An 18563-nucleotide genomic window follows, 5' to 3' on the forward strand; every position below is an offset into this window, starting at 1 on the left:
TTAGGATAAAATGTTCTTTAGATATCTGTTAAATCCATTTGTTTCATAACTTCTGTTAGTTTCAATGTGTCTTTGTTTAGTTTCTGTTTACAGGATCTGTCCATTGATAGGAGTGGGGTATGAAGTCTCCCACTATTATTGTGTGGGATGCAATGTCTGCTTTGAGCTTTACTAAAGTTTCCTTAATAAATGTGGATGCCCTTGGATTTGGAGCATAGATATTCAGAATTGAGAATTCATCTTGGAAGATTTTTTACCTTTGATGAGTATGATGTGCCCCTCCTTGTCTTTTGTTGATAACTTTGGGCTGGAAGTCGATTTTATTCGATATTAGAATGGCTTCTCCAGCTTGTTTCTTCAGACCATTTGCTTAGAAAATTGTTTTCCAGCTTTTAACTCTGAGGTAGTGTCTGTCTTTGTCATTGAGGTGGGTTTCCTGCAAGCAGCAAAAAGTTGGGCCCTTTTTATGTAGCCAGTCTGTTAGTCTATGTCTTTTTATTTGGGAATTGAGTCCACTGATATTAAGAAATATTAAGGAAAAGTAATTGTGGCTTCCTGTTATTTTTGTTGTGAGAGTTGGGATTCTGCTCTTTCGGCTGTCTTCTTTTAGGTTTGTTGAAGGATTACATCCTTTCTTTTTCTAGGGTGTGGTTTCTGTCCTTGTGTTGGTGTTTTTCCTTTATTATTCTTTGAAGGGATGGATTCATGGAAAGATATTGTGTGACTTTTGTTTTGTTGTGGAATATTTTGTTTTCTCCATCTATGGTAATTGAAAATTTGGCTGGGTATAGTAGCCTGGGCTGGCATTTGTGTTCTCTTAGTGTCTGTATAACATCTGTCCAGGATCTTCTGACTTTCATAGTCTCTGGTGAAAAGTCTGGTGTAATTCTGATAGGCCTGCCTTTATATGTTACTTGACCCTTTTCCCTTACTGCTTTTAATATTCTATCTTTATTTAGTGTGGTTTTTGTTCTGACTTTTGTGTGTCGGAAGGAATTTCTTTTCTGGTCCAGTCTATTTGGAGGTCTGTAGACTTCTTGTATGTTCATGGACATCTCTTTCTTTAGGTTAGGGAAGTTTTCTTCTATAATTTTGTTGAAGATATTTACTAGCCCTTTAAGTTGAAAATCTTCATTCTCATCTATATCTTTTTTTTAGGTTTGGTCTTCTCATTGTGTCCTGGATTTCCTAGATGTTTTGGGTTAGGATCTTTTTGCATTTAGAATTTTCTTTTTTGTTGTGTTTCTATGGAATCTTCTGCACCTGAGATTCTCTCTTCTATCTCTTTTATTCTGTTGCTAATGCTTGCATCTATGGTTCCTGATTTCTTTTTTAGGGTTTCTATCTCCAGAGTTGTCTCCCTTTGTGTTTTCTTCATTCTCTCTCTATGTCTCTCTCTCTCTGTCTCTCTCTGTCCTCTGTCTCTCTCTGTCTCTCTCTCTGTCTCTCTGAGAGACAGAGAGAGAGTTCTTCTTCTTCTTCTTCTTCTTCTTCTTCTTCTTCTTCTTCTTCTTCTTCTTCTTCTTCTTCTTCTTCTTCCATTTTTAGATCGTGGATGGTTTTGTTCAATTCCATCACCTGTTTGGTTGTGTTTTCCTGCAATTCCTTTAGGGATTTTTCTGTTTCATCTTTAAGGTCTTCTACCTGTTTAGCAGTGTTTCCTGTATTTCTTTAACTGAGTTATTAATGCCCTTCTTAAAATCCTCCCGAATCTTACTTTTTGGGTGTGTTGAGGTATCCAGGACTTGTTGTGGTGGGCGTACTGGGTTCTGATAATGCCCAGTGGTCTTGGTTTCTGTTAGTTAGATTCTTTCATTTGCCTTTTGCCATCTGGTAATCTCTGGTGTTAGACGTTCTGTCTCTGACTTGAGCCTGTTCCTCCTGTGATTCTTTAGCCTCTGTCAGCACTCCTGGGAGACCAACTGTCTCCTGAGTCCCAGTGGTCAGAGCCCTTTCTGCAGGCAAGTGCTCCTCTTTCAGGGAAGGTTCACAGAAGTCTGGAGCTCAGATCCATCTCCTGAGACTTGGGATCAGAGCACTCCCTTTAGGCCTACTCTCCTCTGGCTGGGAAGGTGCCCAGGTGTCTGGGTCTCAGCTCTGTCTCCTGGCTGAGGATGAAGGCCGGAAGGAAACCTGTCCAAGATGCTCTGTTGCTTCTGCTGCCCAAATGCTCTCCTGTGTATACTGGTCTCAGTGATCCCAAGATTCTGGGTGTGCTAGGATGCCTGTAGCATGGAGATTCCTCTGGGGACCTTGGGAGCCTCCAGTGAGATAGTGCCCAAGATGATGCAGGGGTGGCGCCAGCTGGGCCATTCTCTTTGTTAAAAGTTAGGCATAGTCTGAATTTCTGTCTTGTTTTTTCATTAATGTCTTTTTTCTTCTGAGAAGTACTTCTGTGTTTGTGTTGTAGGACAAGACAATTAAAAAAATGCTGGATCTCAGATGCATTGGTCCTGGGGCTTCTTAACTTTCTTGTTTAATGACTTTCTGACATATTTGTGGACATCCATCCTCTTTAGAAAGATTGAAAATTTTATGATTCTGCCAGTTCTTTTAAGCTCCAACCACCAAGAAACAGTAATATCAGTCCAGGATTATCCTTCTTTACTTTTCTCAAAGGTAAGCATGCTCATCTTGGCATCATCAATGCACTTATGACCAGATTTGTGCTTCTTTGCTCCAGTTCACTTTGGTCAATAATAATGCCCTATACCGACATCAATTGTACGCCATAAGTCATGATGTCTTTGTGGGAAAACTTCGTTTGTTGTTTCCACTATGGATTCACATCACATAACCCCCTCCACTCTTCACTCAGAACATTGGCAGATGCTTTTGTGGCCATGAGCTTTTTATAGAAAGTACAAACCCTGACCCCATGATACAACAATAGCAAACATGACTCCAGAATGTAGGAACCTTGCCTTCATTATTCGGTACAGTGAGTTTCTGACCATTGGGTGCTAGGAAGGAGATATTGAACTTCATCTTAACACAGCTGACCACCTAAGGTGCCACTAAAAGAGCAACATTAGACCATTTGAATAGTTTTACTTTTGGCTTGTGGTTTTAGATATTGAAGTATATGGCATGGGCTTCTGTTCAGCTTCTAGTGATAGCCACACAGTGCTTGATTCATGCCAAAAGCAAAAGGAAGAGCTGGGATGTGAAAATGAACATGGATGATCAAATTGCCATGAGAAATAAGCCATTTCTGAAAGAAAACAACCCATTTGTACAGATGGGTCCTTCCTGACCTGAAATGCATCTTAAAGTGCCTATCAATGCCCCACATCAATATGTTGGTTATCAGGCAATGCACACAACTGTTTGTGGAAACAACTTATATTCCAATTACAGTATTTTTGTTACCATTTTGTGAATGAGAAAATTGAGGCTGAAATTACACAGTAAATACACAATGGATAGATTCCAGAACAACTGATCAATATTATGAGTTCTAACAACACATTAAATGAGCTAACCATTTATTAACATCCATTTGTAGAGTAACTGTTTGGGAAACTATGGTGTGCTGTATTTTGTCCATGAAGCATGAGGAATTGACTCTGGGCGTGTCCTCTAGGAGTCATTTGTGGAATCCATGTAAGATATACGTTAATATGAGTTTTGTCATTTTGTTCATAGCCTGAAAAGTGAACATCAGATCACCTTTGACTTTTGGACTCCACGAATTATACCATGAGTAGGCAATTTACCAAAGCTAGAAGCAAGGCTGATGCCAATATTGTTCTAAATGATATTGCTGTTAAGTAATGTTGCCTAACATAATCTCATCTTCCCACACTATCTTATTTCTCACTAAGTAGTAAATGGCTTCTGTAACATTCATATTCTTAGACTTAAACAGTCTAGCGATCCATAAATAAAGCAGAATGCCCATGTAGTATAAAACCCTTTACTCTTTTCTTTTCTCATCATCTTTGAAACTCTAAAATCACTGAATATTCTGAGTAGGACCATATATATAAGAAAGAAAAGAAAACACTAGACAAAGGCTAAGATGACTGATAACTCAGGCTAGATTTTCAAGGTCTTAGCACAGGAGTGAGCCAACATTCCTCTGGATGCCTAGATGCAGAGTTCAAAGAAAAAATCTAGCACACTCTAAGGTTTGTAAATCTCCAGGCCAAAGGTACATGGTTCAGGAAATTGATAATCTCTGAGTGACATCTGACGAGTCCTTTCAAATACATTTGCCTCCACCTATCTGTAACCATTGACCTACAGTACTTGCCTTGCAAAATATATGAGACCCATCTCAGTAACGTTTTATTAAGTCTTGGTTTCTGTCTAAGCAGGAGCCTTGAAAACGTTAGATAATCAATTTAAGCCTTTTGGAAAAGTAGAATATTTTTCATCCTTCAGCTTTATAGTATTGATTTTAGAGCAGTTTCCTTTAAGGGAAAAATGAGTTCAAAGGAAAGCAAAATAATATTTGATGAGCCCAAATTGCATTTTACATTTGAATTCTGTGCTTATTTCTCTGTAAAATATAGATTGCATTATCACTGATAATACTCAGCACAAAGTGAAAATTTATTGGCAGTTATAAATGTATTCTTTAAAACTTAGCTCTAGAATTAGATTTTGTGATGCACTGGAGCAAAAGGGAAATACTAAGGAGGTGCTAAGAAGCAAAACCTGATATTTGTTGAGTCCCTATCATGGGCTGGAAAGACTGCTAAATCACGTTTGACCTCAGTTAGCAAAACTGCCAAAAGAGCTGTCCAGTTCTCATTTGTCTGATGAGTAATGTGTTTTTTTTCTCACACACTTAATAAATTAGCAGTTAGAATTAAAATACGATTTTTATTCGTTTGTACAAAATTACACAGTAGGCCTCCATGAAAGGTTATAGAGAGAGGATCCCAGCATTGTTTTTCATGGAAGTACTAATGTATGTAACACAGTCCATTTTAAAAGCTATCCAGTGTCCTCATGGCAACATTAATACTCAGGTGATAGGATTTTTTCTTTAAAATTGCTACTTTGCTTTTGGATTCTTTATGAGTTATTCTTTTAACTGCCTCTTAACCATATCTTCTCTGGCTCAGCTCAGCTTCTCCTGTTTCAACTGTCACCAAGTGTCTTTTTTCACTTTTTTCTGAGCCTACTCTTTTGTCTCCTGGAACCTCCTTTCTGCTACCCCTGACTCCCAGTTCTCAGCCCCTGCTGACTTTTTTATATCCTCTCCTGTTCCCAGAATTCCAAGAAACAACTGACACTGAAGAGCATAAGATCCTTTAAGGGTCAGACACACAAAATTAATCATGCTACAGTATGTTCCTTATATTTCCTATGGAAACCAAAACAATGAATGTCCAAATACACACAGGTAGTAACAGAGCTATGTCTTGAATCTGGGTTTATTTGATTAAAAGTGGTGGTTCTTGGAATTGTACTTTCATTAACTTCTCTGTTATAGATTGTATGCTTGAGTCCCTCCCAAATTCACATGCTGAAATTCAGTATCCTTATAGAATAATATTAGGAGTTAGGGTATTTATGAAATAACTGGGATGCAATTGAAGCCTGCATAAATGTAACTGGAGCCTTTTTAATTGATGAGGCAATTGTTTCTATTCGGCACTCTTCATCATATGAAGACACAAGCAGAAGATGACTTTCTAAAAACGTAAAGCTCTCACCAAATAGCACTTGATAGTGGAATTCTTTTTCCTAGAATTGTGAGAAATTTCTGTTGTTTTAACCACCCAGTCTATGGTGTTTTGCGGTAGCATTTCAAATTGACTAAGACATTCTTTGAGCCTTGGTTCCTCTCTCTATAGGATGGGATTCAAAACAACTCTACCCACAAAAAACAAACAGTAGAAACAAGCACATTATCTATCAAGTTAAGCATGCATAAACAAAATATTTTGTAGACATATAATGAAATATGATATGACTATAAATAATAGCTTTATGAATATATTTTAAAACTTTAATGTGTACTTTACATTTGCTCTTGTTTTTCTTTATTTGTGGTTGCTTGCATGTTCTTGGTTGTTTGAGTTTGTCTGATTTTGAGACCTCTTGCTGTCCTGCCCTGCTGGACTTAAACCACGGATTCTCCTACCTTACCCTTCTTGGTTCTAAAATCACAGATACTCTACTTCCCTGACGATTATTTTATACTTTAAAATGGTAAATTTCATTGGATTATATCTATAAAACAAACACATAAATAAACAGTAAGCATTCTCTGTCTCCACACAAGCCATTCTCCTTTCCCCAGTGAGAGGAAAGCTGGACCCACTGCTGTATATTCTTCATTCTGGCATATAGTCGACTCAGCACAACCTCACGTACTACTGACAAGCACACATATACCTGGAATGAAGATATAGCTCAGAAATATTCAGTGAATGAGCACTTTTTCACAAATGACTGAAGAGCAGAAGAAAGCTCAGATATTGTCTTAGGGAATATGGAAGTTCAAGCTATATAAACAACTGTGAGGAAGCTAAATGGCATTAGGTCACCAGATGCACAGAAAGAGAAAAAAGGAAAAGAAAAGAGTAAAATGAAATGGCAAGGAAACTTCTAGGCCACACTGTGATATTTGAACTTCATCCTGGATATGAACATCTTTCCGAAGAAATTGATGAGGAAACACCATGGTCACAATTCTGTTTTAGGACAAATATTCCTGTATAGTAGAAAAAGTAATGAGATCACGAGCAAAGAGATGAAATTCAAACATAGAACTTGTAAGAAAAGGGGTTGGACAATGCTAAGTCAAATGGCATCATTGTGATTTGAATGTGCGTATAGGACTAGAGGCTGAGTTTTCCAGAAGCAAGTTAGTGGGTAAATTTGGAGCGTCAGAAGGAGCTGGTGGACAGAAAATGCTAACACCAGGATGGTGCTAGAGGACACAGAGGACAGCTGAACTCTCAAGAGAGAAGGATGGAGGGAGACATGAAATGGACGGTGTAAAGAATTCCAAGAAGTGTCATTGGAAGCTAAGGAGAAGGAAGCAAGGTCTCAGCACAGAGTAGATTTTTAAAGCCTTTGTTGCCTTGTGTAGGTATGTGGTTCAAATCCCAGTGCTTCTTTCCATCTTGAGAACTGTTCTTCAAGATTTGCACTTCCCTTTCAGTTGTGTCTTTTGATCACAAAATGCTGACAGCATTGCCACTTTTCAAAATGAGCAAAGTAGACTTAAGCAGTGGGCTCAGAGTGACATAATGAAATCACCTAGCTAGTTCTGCCAGTTGAGGCCACCAAGACTTTCACGAATGTTGTTCTTTCTTATTTTAAATTTGAAAATTTGCCATTTTTACACTGGTGTAGAGCATATCATACAGGTAATGCAGACTATGACATGCTACCTATATTTGTGATGGTCCTATCTAAATTTAGGAATAAAATATTTTCACTTCCATGAAATTGGATGAAGAACATAGGCATCGCAAGCTTAGATATGGAATAAATAATTTTAAATAAAATATAGTCTAATGTAGAAGTTAGGAATCGTGGCTTGAGAGAACAAATAAGGATCTACTTTGTGAAGCAAATGAAATATTTCTAGCAAATAAACATTGATTTCTTACGTTAACAAGAGAGATCTGTTAGACCATACTGTTATTGCATGCAAGTGATTTAAGGACATATACCCTGGAAAATCTGGAGTCAAGCTGTCTTCAAGTGTAGATGAAACTGGAGATATAGTAAATCATGATGAAAGTGAGTATAATGACATGTGTTTCTAATCCCATCTCAAGGGTGAAGGGGGAAGATTTTGGTTCTTGATTGTCCTGGGTTATATAATGACACCTGTCCTAAAAAATAAAAGAGACAACTCTATCTGGGCTTACTGCTGCAGGATTCAATGAACATTGAGAAAGTGATGGAGGAAAGAGTGCAAGAGGGTGGGGTGATGTACAAGTAAGGAGTTTTTTTCTGACATGGTATAGCCCTCACACTGATGAACACACTGCTGCTGTAGATATTAGCACAACAATTCAGAAATTGAATCTTTAACATTTCTTCAGGGATGAGAGAGGCCAATGTAGATCCACCCCTCTTCCCTGGGGAGCCTATTGGCAGTTAACAGTTAATGAGTAGAAGCCCAAGAGTCTTGGCAGTTAACAGTTAATAAGGAGAAGCCCAAGAGTCTAAGTGCCTCCCTGAGGAAATGCTGTCAGTTAACTGTTTGAGGGAAAGAGTACCCCAAGAGTCTAAGTGCCTCCCTGAGGAAATGCTGTCAGTTAACTGTTTGAGGGAAAGAGGACATAGTACTTTTCTTAGATGGGGTAGATAAAGATTTGCCCTTGCTCCCCACCCCCTACCATAAGTTGCCAAGAAGTTCTTAATTAAACTCAGTGGCTTACACAAAAGTAGAAAGTCCAAAAGAAATGAGGAGATCTGTTAGGAAGAGGGTTTCAGCAGAAGAAGTGTGGATGATGGGAAAAACAGATTGGCAAAAGAGTCTATATATAAAATCTATGAACATGTTAAACAAAAGAAAGAGTAAAGAAACAAATGTGTGAGCAATGAATAGGTTTTACACCAATAGAGTGGAATATTATATACCTTACCGGAAGCAAAAAAAAAAATGCTTTACAACAAGCTAGTTTTACATACAACTTGAATAAATCTCAGCAGTTTTCTGATGAGAAGCATGTGGGTGGAGCCCTTTAGGTACATGCTAAGAAGTGGTATAGAGGTATCTCTCAGCCATTTTCTTTACTTTTTAAAACTTTCTGTTCTTGTCTCAGGTCATAGAATGTTTTATTTTTGACTCTTTGTGTTTACAGTGTGAGACACATATTCCTTTCTATGAACATCCCTTAATTCCAATTAGACTACTGCTAGATACTTCTGAGACAAGTCCTGTTATCAAATCCTTGAGTACATCTTGCCATGCTCATCACTGCTGTAGTTCATTGATTTTACATCTGGCTATGACTACTGATTGCTGTTCTCCTCTGACAACTTAAAAAGCATTTGTATAACAATGAGAGAGAACTAATCCTCTTACCTGAGACTTCCAGAAGAGTTCCAGGTCAACTTCTCTAAGTCCTATGTCTATCATTTATATTGTCCTTAGGAATGGGGGTTTATTTCTAGTTCTGGGAGTCAATAAAGAGCAATAGCATTAGCCTGCCTTGTCCCTGAAGTCTCTTGGATCAATAAGAAAAAGGTAGTATCTGATATTTGACAAACACCCATTGGAGAAGAGACAGCATCTTCAAAAAAAGATGCTGAGAAAACTAAATTGCTGCTGTCCTGGAGCTTACTCTGTAGACCAAGTTGGTCTCCAACTCAGAGATCTGCCTGCTTCTGCCTCACGAGTGCTGTGATCAAAGGCATTTGCTGTACATTCAGGGATGATGTCTATAGTTCCTTCCTACAGACTACACTCTTAGGAAAAAAATGACCCCCCCCAAAAAAAAAACTGTTGAAAGAAGAAAACTAAAATATATACAGAACAAAAAATTAGCAAAATATTAACACATACAGTTGCTATAACACTGTCATGTAATTTTAAACAATGAAAATACAAAGGACATGTTTCTAGCATAAAGATATAATTCAGTTTCATTACAGACATTTGGTGAAAAATCTAAATGTGACTAGAGACATAACTCAGTGTTAAAGAGCACTGGCTGCTCTCCCAGAGAACACACATGGTAGCTCACAAGCTCTCTAACTACAGTACCAAGGGATCTGACATCCTCTCCTAGCCTCTGTGGGCATAACATACACATATCTTTCACAGACAACAAACACAAATATATACAATTTTCAAAAATTCAAATAAAGTGTATTTTCCAAATTTTCCCCTTATCATTTATACATTGCTTCAATAATTTGATAAATTAGCTAGCCTACAAGGTAACAAAATGAGAGCACACAGGAAAGTAACATAGTTTAGCCCGTTTTATTAGCACTCACCATGTTAACACTGGTTATTTGAATATTGGAATACATTTGTAATAGATATTACAACACAAGAAATAATCCTTGGGAAAATGTTTTGTTTATTTTTGAAATGGCCTCACCATAAAATTAGGGATGTTCTGGAACTCCCTGTGTAGGCCAGGTTAGCCTTGAACTCACAGAAACTCACTTACATCTCATTCCCAAGTGCTGAGATGAAAGAATGATGATTTTATGAGGATGGAGAAAATGGTGCTAAGAGGCCAGACATAAAAGTGTGCATATTTTAATATTTTGTAGTTGGTTTTAATTATCTGCTTGAAACAGTCTAGTCATCTGAGATGAAAGCCTCATTTGAGGAACTGGCTCATGGGCACATCTAAGTGTGGTTTGTCCTCATTGAACCTCTTAAGTTCAGTCCATAATATCACCTGCCTAAAGATACAGGGAATGCTCTTCAAAAGATAGGGCTCTTGGAGGGTGGTGATAAGCACAAGGACACTAAAGTTCAAGTTTACATCTGATGGTGTCTTGGTAATGAAGCTTTTAACAGAACAATTCTGACCCATCCTCACTTTCTTGAATCTCTTGACTTGTGATTTTTCCCAACCCCCAATCTTGATCCCATGTCCAGCATATTGAAGCCATTACATGTGATATAACACTGGAAGAGCCTTTAGCTAACCTGCTATTGTTGTGATATTGGTTATATCTAGCCACCTAGTCATTATTGGAGCTTGCATGATTCACAGTTTTGGATGATATTTCTAGCCTAGTGGCATTGCACACAGTTTTCTGATTGAATTTAAGGCTGCGTCACAGGAAAGAAATCATAATGGACACTGTAAACCTTCAAAGAACTAATGGCTTGGAAGGTCATATGCTCAATGGGAGGTCTTATGCCCTACTACTACCATTTTGCTAAATTAACCTAGTTTCAAACTCCCCTCTAAATATCTAAATCAAGTGGAGGGGTCTATGGATAAAGGCACTTGATGCCAAGCCTAACAACCTAAGTTCAATTGCTGGGACTCTGGTGATAGGAAAGTATCAACAACCAAGGCCTTCATGGGTACATGTGCATGAGTGAATACACACCACACACACACACACACAGAGAGGCATGCACACACACAGAGGCACACACACACACAAATTAAGCTAACAAAAGTAAATAAAAATGCTTAATTTTTTACCCATATATTAGTGCAGCTTTCAACCTTCAGCAGAGAAGCTTCTTGCAATGCACAGCAGTCAACAAACACTGAGACTCACAGCTAAATGACAGAGCATAAATGACAGTGGAGTTCTCAGCCCCAACTGGAACATCTATGTCACTTCTCATGCCCTTAAGGCTCTGGGAAGATTTATGTCACTTCCCATGCCCTTAAGGCTCAGGGAAGAATAAGAGGTGGCAGAAAGACTGTAAGAACTATACATTGGGGAGGACAAGAACACAGTAGTGTCTTCTGGGTATAACAAGACCACTGCAGTGATGAACTCACAGCAGTTGTGGTTGCCTATACAAGACTGTCAAGAGATCAATCCAGTGAGCATTCTAGGATGCAGTGAAGAGGGGATCCTGAAACTCAATCTCTAGCTGAATGGTATTGGCTGTTGATGGTTATAGAGGAAAGGAGAGTCTGTTTTCTTCTCTGGTAGGTTGCCCATAATCTGGTGGATAGCCTTACACTCATGGACATATTGACAGTGCTGATATTAGAGGGGTATAAATAAAGAGGTTGCCAAGTTGAAAGGGAACTATACACATATCTAGGAAAAGTTGGGAGGTATAGCAATGGATATGTTTAAAATATACTGTATGTATATTTAATTCTGAAAGAATAGATAAAATTAAAAATTTTGGAGAACCTTAGAAGAGAGCAACAAAATGAAGTTATGCAACCTCAACCAGTTTTTCCCCAAACCCAGTGCCACGTTAACCTCTGCTTTATGAAGTGTCCAAAGTTTAGTATTTCACAACAGCAACACAAAAGGGGTACCCTAAACTAAAAAAAAAATGTAGTGGGTTTTGGGTACAGTGATTCTTGTAGTGAAGACTACATAAGTGTATGCATATGTAAAGGCATCAAAATGCATATTAGCATTTTATTGTCTATGTGTGTATGTTTGTGTATATGCATGTATTCTTGTGAGTCTGGATGGATGCATGAAGGATGGATGTACATACACATGTGTGTGTTTGTGTGTGTGTATGTGTGTGTTTGTGTAGCAAAGGACAACTTTTCTGTAGATTTTCAGGTGCTACCCACCTTAAAAATCTTAAAATCAAAAGAATAAAAACAACAAAAAAAGTAAAAAAAAAAAAAGTATCAGCAAAGTGTCTCACTGGCCTGGGACATACCAATAGGATATGCAGGCTAGCTGGCCAACAATTGTCAAGGATACACATTTTCCCACATCCTCAGTGCAGTAAATAAAAGTTTTCAACATCACACAGTTTTTTTTTTTCTTTTTTTTGAAACAGTGTCTCACCATGTAGCCTTATAGTGATCTACCTGTCTCTGCTTTGAGTGCTAAGAGTAAATGCCTATGCCACCATGCCAAGCTGATGGGGTTGCTTTCTTTCTTTTTTCTTTTTTCTTTTTCTTTGTTTTTGTTTTTTGTTTTTTTTTTTTTGGTTTTTTTTGGGTTTTTGTTTTTTTGTTTTTTTTGAGACAGGGTTTCTCTGTGTAGCCTTGGCTGTCCTGGAACTCACTCTGTAGACAAGGCTGGCCTTGAACACCAAAATCCGCCTGCCTCTGCCTCCCAAGTGCTGGGATTAAAGGCATGTGCCACCACTGCCTGGCTAGGGTTTCTTTTTTTTTTTTTTTCTTTCTACAGCAACTTTATTACATCAGTTTCAACATGAAGAGGAAGACCCCAAGCACCAAAAAGGTGCTGCTTATATACACCTTAGTGTGACGTGTCTACACCTGATTGGCTGCTCTCCCAGAGCCTCATCACCATGCCCCGGGATGGGCCATGACTTGGCATGAAAACACTCTTGCACATGCGCACATTGCTTGTTACCAAAAAAAAAAAAAAAAAAAGAAAGGGTTTCATTTTTTAATTGTGAGTTCTGGGGATCAAACTCAGGTCCCCCATGCATGTGAGGAATCAACTGAGTCATCTCTCCAGCCCCACTTTACTCTTTGAAAAACTGGTTTCACGTTATGTCCTGAAGGAATTAAAAAAGTGTTAGAAAATTCACAGTAAAGCTATCTAGAAAGGCATGGCCATTTTAAAATATACTGTAGACATTACTACCTGTTTCATGACCAGCACTGGTTGGCAGACCCATTCTCACTGTCCTATTCCTCCTCCAATTTCTGAAGAGGTAGGCTAAATCAGTGTTGCACTTGCAGATTCCAGTCAAAATCACTGGTGCCTTTTGATGGGGTAAAGTCTTTGGCCCTCCTGAGGATCTTAGCACAAGAGATCATAATGAGGACTGTAAGAAACACTACAATGAGGTAGGGGTCCTAATGTTGATGTGCTGCCTAGGTTAGGACTGAAACTGCCACCTACACCTCAGTTCTTACCGATGTAACAGCTTGAAACCATGTAACCGTCCTAGCCAGTGACATTTAGGAAGACCCTGGGCTCTCCCTATTGCCCTGTGAAATAAAGCTTCAGGGAGACGTTTGTGCTAGTTCAGTTCTGACCCTCCTGTGTCTGCCTATCAGGGCAACCTCCACTCACACCACTCCCAACGTTCTAGAAACCGATGTTTCTTCTCATCATATTCCCAGTTTTCCCTACCCCCACCCGTCTCCCTCAACACCATCAGAGACTGAGAGTGACACATATTTTCACATCTGATTATTTTCACCATCATTCAAATTAGTTTGTGGTGAAGAGTTGCCTTAACAGGACCATGCTCATCTCCCAGACCCGTCCACTGATGTTTCATGGGACTTTGGACCCGTTCGGGGGTCTAGGAACTGGCCAAGTCTCCATTCGGAAATGGGTCACTGTCACGGCATGGTGGAACTTCCTCTGGATCAGACACATTGGCATTCTTATGAGAGAAGAATGTCATTGTAATCTCGCTCGGCTCCAAAGCCATGGTCGGTTCCAGTTCGATCAGCTCCAGTTGGCTTTGTTCCAGTTGGCTCTGCATCAATTGTCTCCTAATTCTTCTTTGAAGTGATTGCTCCCCCTTCTCCGTAATCTGAAAGAACTACAGTCATAAGGGCACTGGTTTAGTGAAAATATAGATAGAATGTGGATGGGGATTCATTTAAAGGGGCAGAGGTAGATGAGAAGTTGATTGAAGGCCTGAGAAAGTCTTAGGGGAAAGAATGACTAAAGAAAGGAGGGAATGAACTTACCTTGGGATCTCTCACCTTTGATGTAGCTCTGCTACGAAAACGACGAGAACGACTACAGCAACAACGACAGCAAGGACGACAGTAACAGCAACTACGACAGAGATAGCAACAACAGGAACGAGAACGAGAACAAATTAAAGAGTGAGAAGATCTCTTGGGAAGCTTAGAACTAGGGTTTCGCTTCTTATTAATTTTGAATCTTTTGGTGGTCTTCTTAAGCTTCATTTTGGCGGCAGCGGCTGCTCCTAATGCTGCGCTAGAACAGTGGACTTTCTTGGCCATCTGAGCCATAGCAGAGCTCTCCAGAGACTGGCCCAAGAGCTCTGAGCACCCTGCTTATATCCCTGTCAGAACAATGGTGGGCCACACCCCTTAGCCCTGATTGGTCAGCAAAGCTCTCCCTAGCCAAAGGCAGCTAAGGAGTGGCTGAAACCTCACAATGCCCTACCTCTGACCACTTTGAGCTTAAAGGGAGTCCAGATAAGACTGCCTGAGAATCTCAAATGTCGCTTATTCATCAAAAAGTGTCACTTTCATACACTTTCTAGGTGGTCAATATACTAGAACTACAAAGTCTCCTTGAAAATAGGAGGCTTACTTAAACCTCTGGAAGATAAATGTTTGAAGCTTACTCCCTTCTTCTTATACTAAGTTAGACCATGCTTAAATTCTGTGCAAGTTTGCTACTTCATTTAATCCCTACTCTGTACTTTTGCTTATACTGACTTTCCCTTAGTCTTCTCATTGTATTTTAGATATTATACCTAATCACTACTCAAAGTAATAGGACACTATTATGAGAACATTGATATGAGGATCATCTACAAGTAATAACAACAACAAAAAATGTGTCCTATACACAATGAGAAGACCAAACCTACAGATATTAGGAGTAGATGAGAAAGAAGATTCTCAACTTAAAGGGCCAGCAAATATCTTCAACAAAATTATAGGAGAAAACTTCCCAAACCTAAAGAAAGAGATGCCCATGAACATACAAGAAGTCTACAGAACTCCAAATAGACTGGACCATAAAAGAAATTCTTCCCGACACATAATAATCAGAACAACAAATGCACTAAATAAAGATAGAATATTAAAAGCAGTAAGGGGAAAAGGTCAAGTAGCATATAAAGGGAGGCCTATTAGAATTATACCAGACTTCTCACCAGAGACTATGAAAGCCAGAAGATCCTGGACAGATGTTATGCAGACCCTAAGAGAACACAAATGCCAGCCAAGGCCACTATACCCAGCAAAGCTCTCAATTACCATAGATGGAGAAACCAAAGTATTCCATGATAAAACCAAATTGACACAATATCTTTCCACGAATCCAGCCCTTCAAAGGATAATAAAGGGAAAACACTAACACAAGGATGGAAACTACACCCTAGAAAAAGCAAAAATATAATCCTTCAACAAACCTAAAAGAAGACAGCCTCAAGAACAGAATCCCCTAAACATGATAAAAGCAATCTACAGCAAACCAGTAGCCAACATCAAAGTAAATGGTGAGAAGCTTGAAGCAATCCCTCTAAAATCAGGGACTAGACAAGGCTGTCCACTTTCTCCATACCTATTCAACATTGTACTTGAAGTCCTAGCCAGAGCAATTCGACAACAAAAGGAGATCAAAGGGATACAAATTGGAAAAGATGAAGTCAAAATATCACTCTTTGCAGATGATATGATAGTATATATAAGTGACCCTAAAAATTCCACCAGAGAACTCCTAAGCCTGATAAACAGCTTCGGTGAAGTAGCTGGATATAAAATTAACTCAAACAAATCAATGGCCTTTCTCTACACAATGAATAAACAGGCTGAGAAAGAAATTAGGGAAACAACACCCTTCTCAATAGTCACAAATAATATAAAATATCTTGGCGTGACTCTAACTAAGGAAGTGAAAGATCTGTATGATAAAAACTTCAAGTCTCTGAAGAAAGAAATTATAGAAGATCTCAGAAGATGGAAAGATCTCCCATGCTCATGGATTGGCAGGATCAACATTGTAAAAATGTCTATCTTGCCAAAAGCAATCTACAGATTCAATGCAATCCCCATCAAAATTCCAAATCAATTCTTCAACGAATTAGAAAGTGCAATCTGCAAATTCATCTGGAATAACAAAAAACCTAGGATAGCAAAAACTCTTCTCAAGGATAAAAGAACCTCTGGTGGAATCACCATGCCGGACCTAAAGCTCTACTACAGAGCAATTGTGATAAAAACTGCATGGTACTGGTATAGTGACAGACAAATAGACCAATGGAATAGAATTGAAGACCCAGAAATGAACCCACACACCTATGGTCACTTGATCTTCGACAAGGGAGCTAAAAACATCCAGTGGAAGAAAGACAGCATTTTCAACAAATGGTGCTGGCACAACTGGTTGTTAACATGTAGAAGAATGCGAATCGATCCATTCCTATCTCCTTGTACTAAGGTCAAGTCTAAGTGGATCAAGGAACTTCACATAAAACCAGAGACACTGAAACTTATAGAGGAGAAAGTGGGGAAAAGCCTTGAAGATATGGGCACAGGGGAAAAATTCCTGAATAGAACAGTAATGGCTTGTGCTGTAAGATCGAGAATTGACAAGTGGGACCTCATGAAACTACAAAGCTTCTGCAAGGCTAAAGACACCATCAATAAGACAAAAAAACCACCAACAGATTGGGAAAGGATCTTCACCTATCCTAAATCAGATAAGGGACTAATATCCAATATATATAAAGAACTCAAGAAGGTGGACTCCAGAAAGTCAAATAACCCCATTAAAAATGGGGCTCAGAACTGAACAAAGAATTCTCACCTGAGGAATACCGAATGGCAGAGAAACACCTGAAAAAATGTTCAACATCCTTAATCATCAGGGAAATGCAAATCAAAACAACCCTGAGATTCCACCTCACACCAGTCAGAATGGCTAAGATCAAAAATTCAGGTGACAGCAGTTGCTGGCGAGGATGTGGAGAAAGAGGAACACTCCTCCATTGTTGGTGGGATTGCAAGCTTGTACAACCACTCTGGAAATCAGTCTGGCGGTTCCTCAGAAAATTGGACATAGTACTACCGGAGGATCCAGCAATACCTCTCCTGGGCATATATCCAGAAGATGTCCCAACCGGTAAAAAGGACACATGTTCCACTATGTTCATAGCAGCCCTATTTATAAAAGCCAGAAGCTGGAAAGAACCCAGATGTCCCTCAACAGAGGAATGGATACAGAAATTATGGTACATTTACACAATGGAGTACTACTCAGCTATTAAAAAGAATGAATTTATGAAATTCCTAGCCAAATGGATGGACCTGGAGGGCATCATCTTGAGTGAAGTAACACAATCACAAAAGAACTCACACAATATGTATTCACTGATAAGTGGATATTAGCCCAAAACTTAGGATACCCAAGATTTAAGATACAATTTGCTAAACGCATGAAACTCAAGAAGAATGAAGACCAAAGTGTGGACACTGTGCACCTTCTTAGAATTGGGAACAAAACACCCAGGGAAGGAGTTACAGAGACAAAGTTCGTAGCGGTGATGAAAGGATGGACCATTTAGAGACTGCCGTATCCAGGGATCCATCCCATAATCAACTTCTAAACGCTGACACCATTGCATACACTAGCAAGATTTTGCTGAAAGGACCCAAATATAACTGTCTCTTGTGAGACGATGCTGGGGCCTAGCAAACACAGGAGTGGATGTTCACAGTCAGCTATTGGATGTATCACAGGGCTCCCAATGGAGAAGCTAGAGAAAGTACCCAAGGAGCTAAAGGGATCTGCAACCCTATTGTTGGAACAACATGATGTACTAACCAGAACCCCGGAGCTCTTGTCTCTAGCTGCATATGTATCGAAAGATGGCCTAGTCAGCCATCAATGGAAAGAGAGGCCCATTGGACTCGCAAACTTTATATGCCCCAATATAGGGGAATGCCAGGGCCAAAAGAATGGGAATGGGTGGGTAGGGAAGTGGGGGGCGCTATGGGGGACTTTTGGGATAGCATTGGAAACATAATTGAGGAAAATATGTAATAAAAATATTAAAAAAAAAAAAAGAACAGAATCCCAACTTTAACAACAAAAATAACAGGAAGCAACAATTACTTTTCTTTAATTTCTCTTAATATCAATGGACTAAATTCCACAATAAAAAGACATAGACTAACAAATTGGCTACACAAACATAACCCAACATTTTGTTGCTTACAGGAAACCCACCTCAGGGAAAAGGACAGACACTACCTCAGAGTAAAAAGCTGGAAAACAATTTTCCAAGCAAATAA

The 18563-nt window shown here is 39.1% G+C and overlaps 1 protein-coding gene across 2 annotated transcripts; it reads right to left on the reverse strand.

Annotated features, from left to right (window-relative positions):
* Positions 1 to 13725: 13725 nt before the first annotated feature.
* LOC110286995 (cysteine-rich perinuclear theca protein 1-like) lies at positions 13726 to 14550 on the reverse strand. Of its 2 annotated transcripts, none has more exons than XM_021153693.2 (2): positions 14268 to 14550; positions 13726 to 14101 (listed from the first exon to the last, which is right to left on the reverse strand). In XM_021153693.2, the coding sequence occupies exons 1-2, from the start codon at positions 14541 to 14543 to the stop codon at positions 13856 to 13858; spliced, it is 522 nt and encodes a 173-aa protein (XP_021009352.1). In that variant the 5' UTR covers positions 14544 to 14550; the 3' UTR covers positions 13726 to 13855. The 2 variants fall into 2 exon arrangements, with proteins under 2 accessions (XP_021009352.1, XP_021009351.1); XM_021153692.2 differs by having other exon boundaries at positions 14253 to 14550.
* Positions 14551 to 18563: the final 4013 nt, after the last annotated feature.

This window comes from Mus caroli, unplaced genomic scaffold, assembly GCF_978045245.1.
Source record: "Mus caroli unplaced genomic scaffold, Mus_caroli_1 scaffold_5, whole genome shotgun sequence".
Classification (NCBI taxonomy): domain Eukaryota; kingdom Metazoa; phylum Chordata; class Mammalia; order Rodentia; family Muridae; genus Mus; species Mus caroli.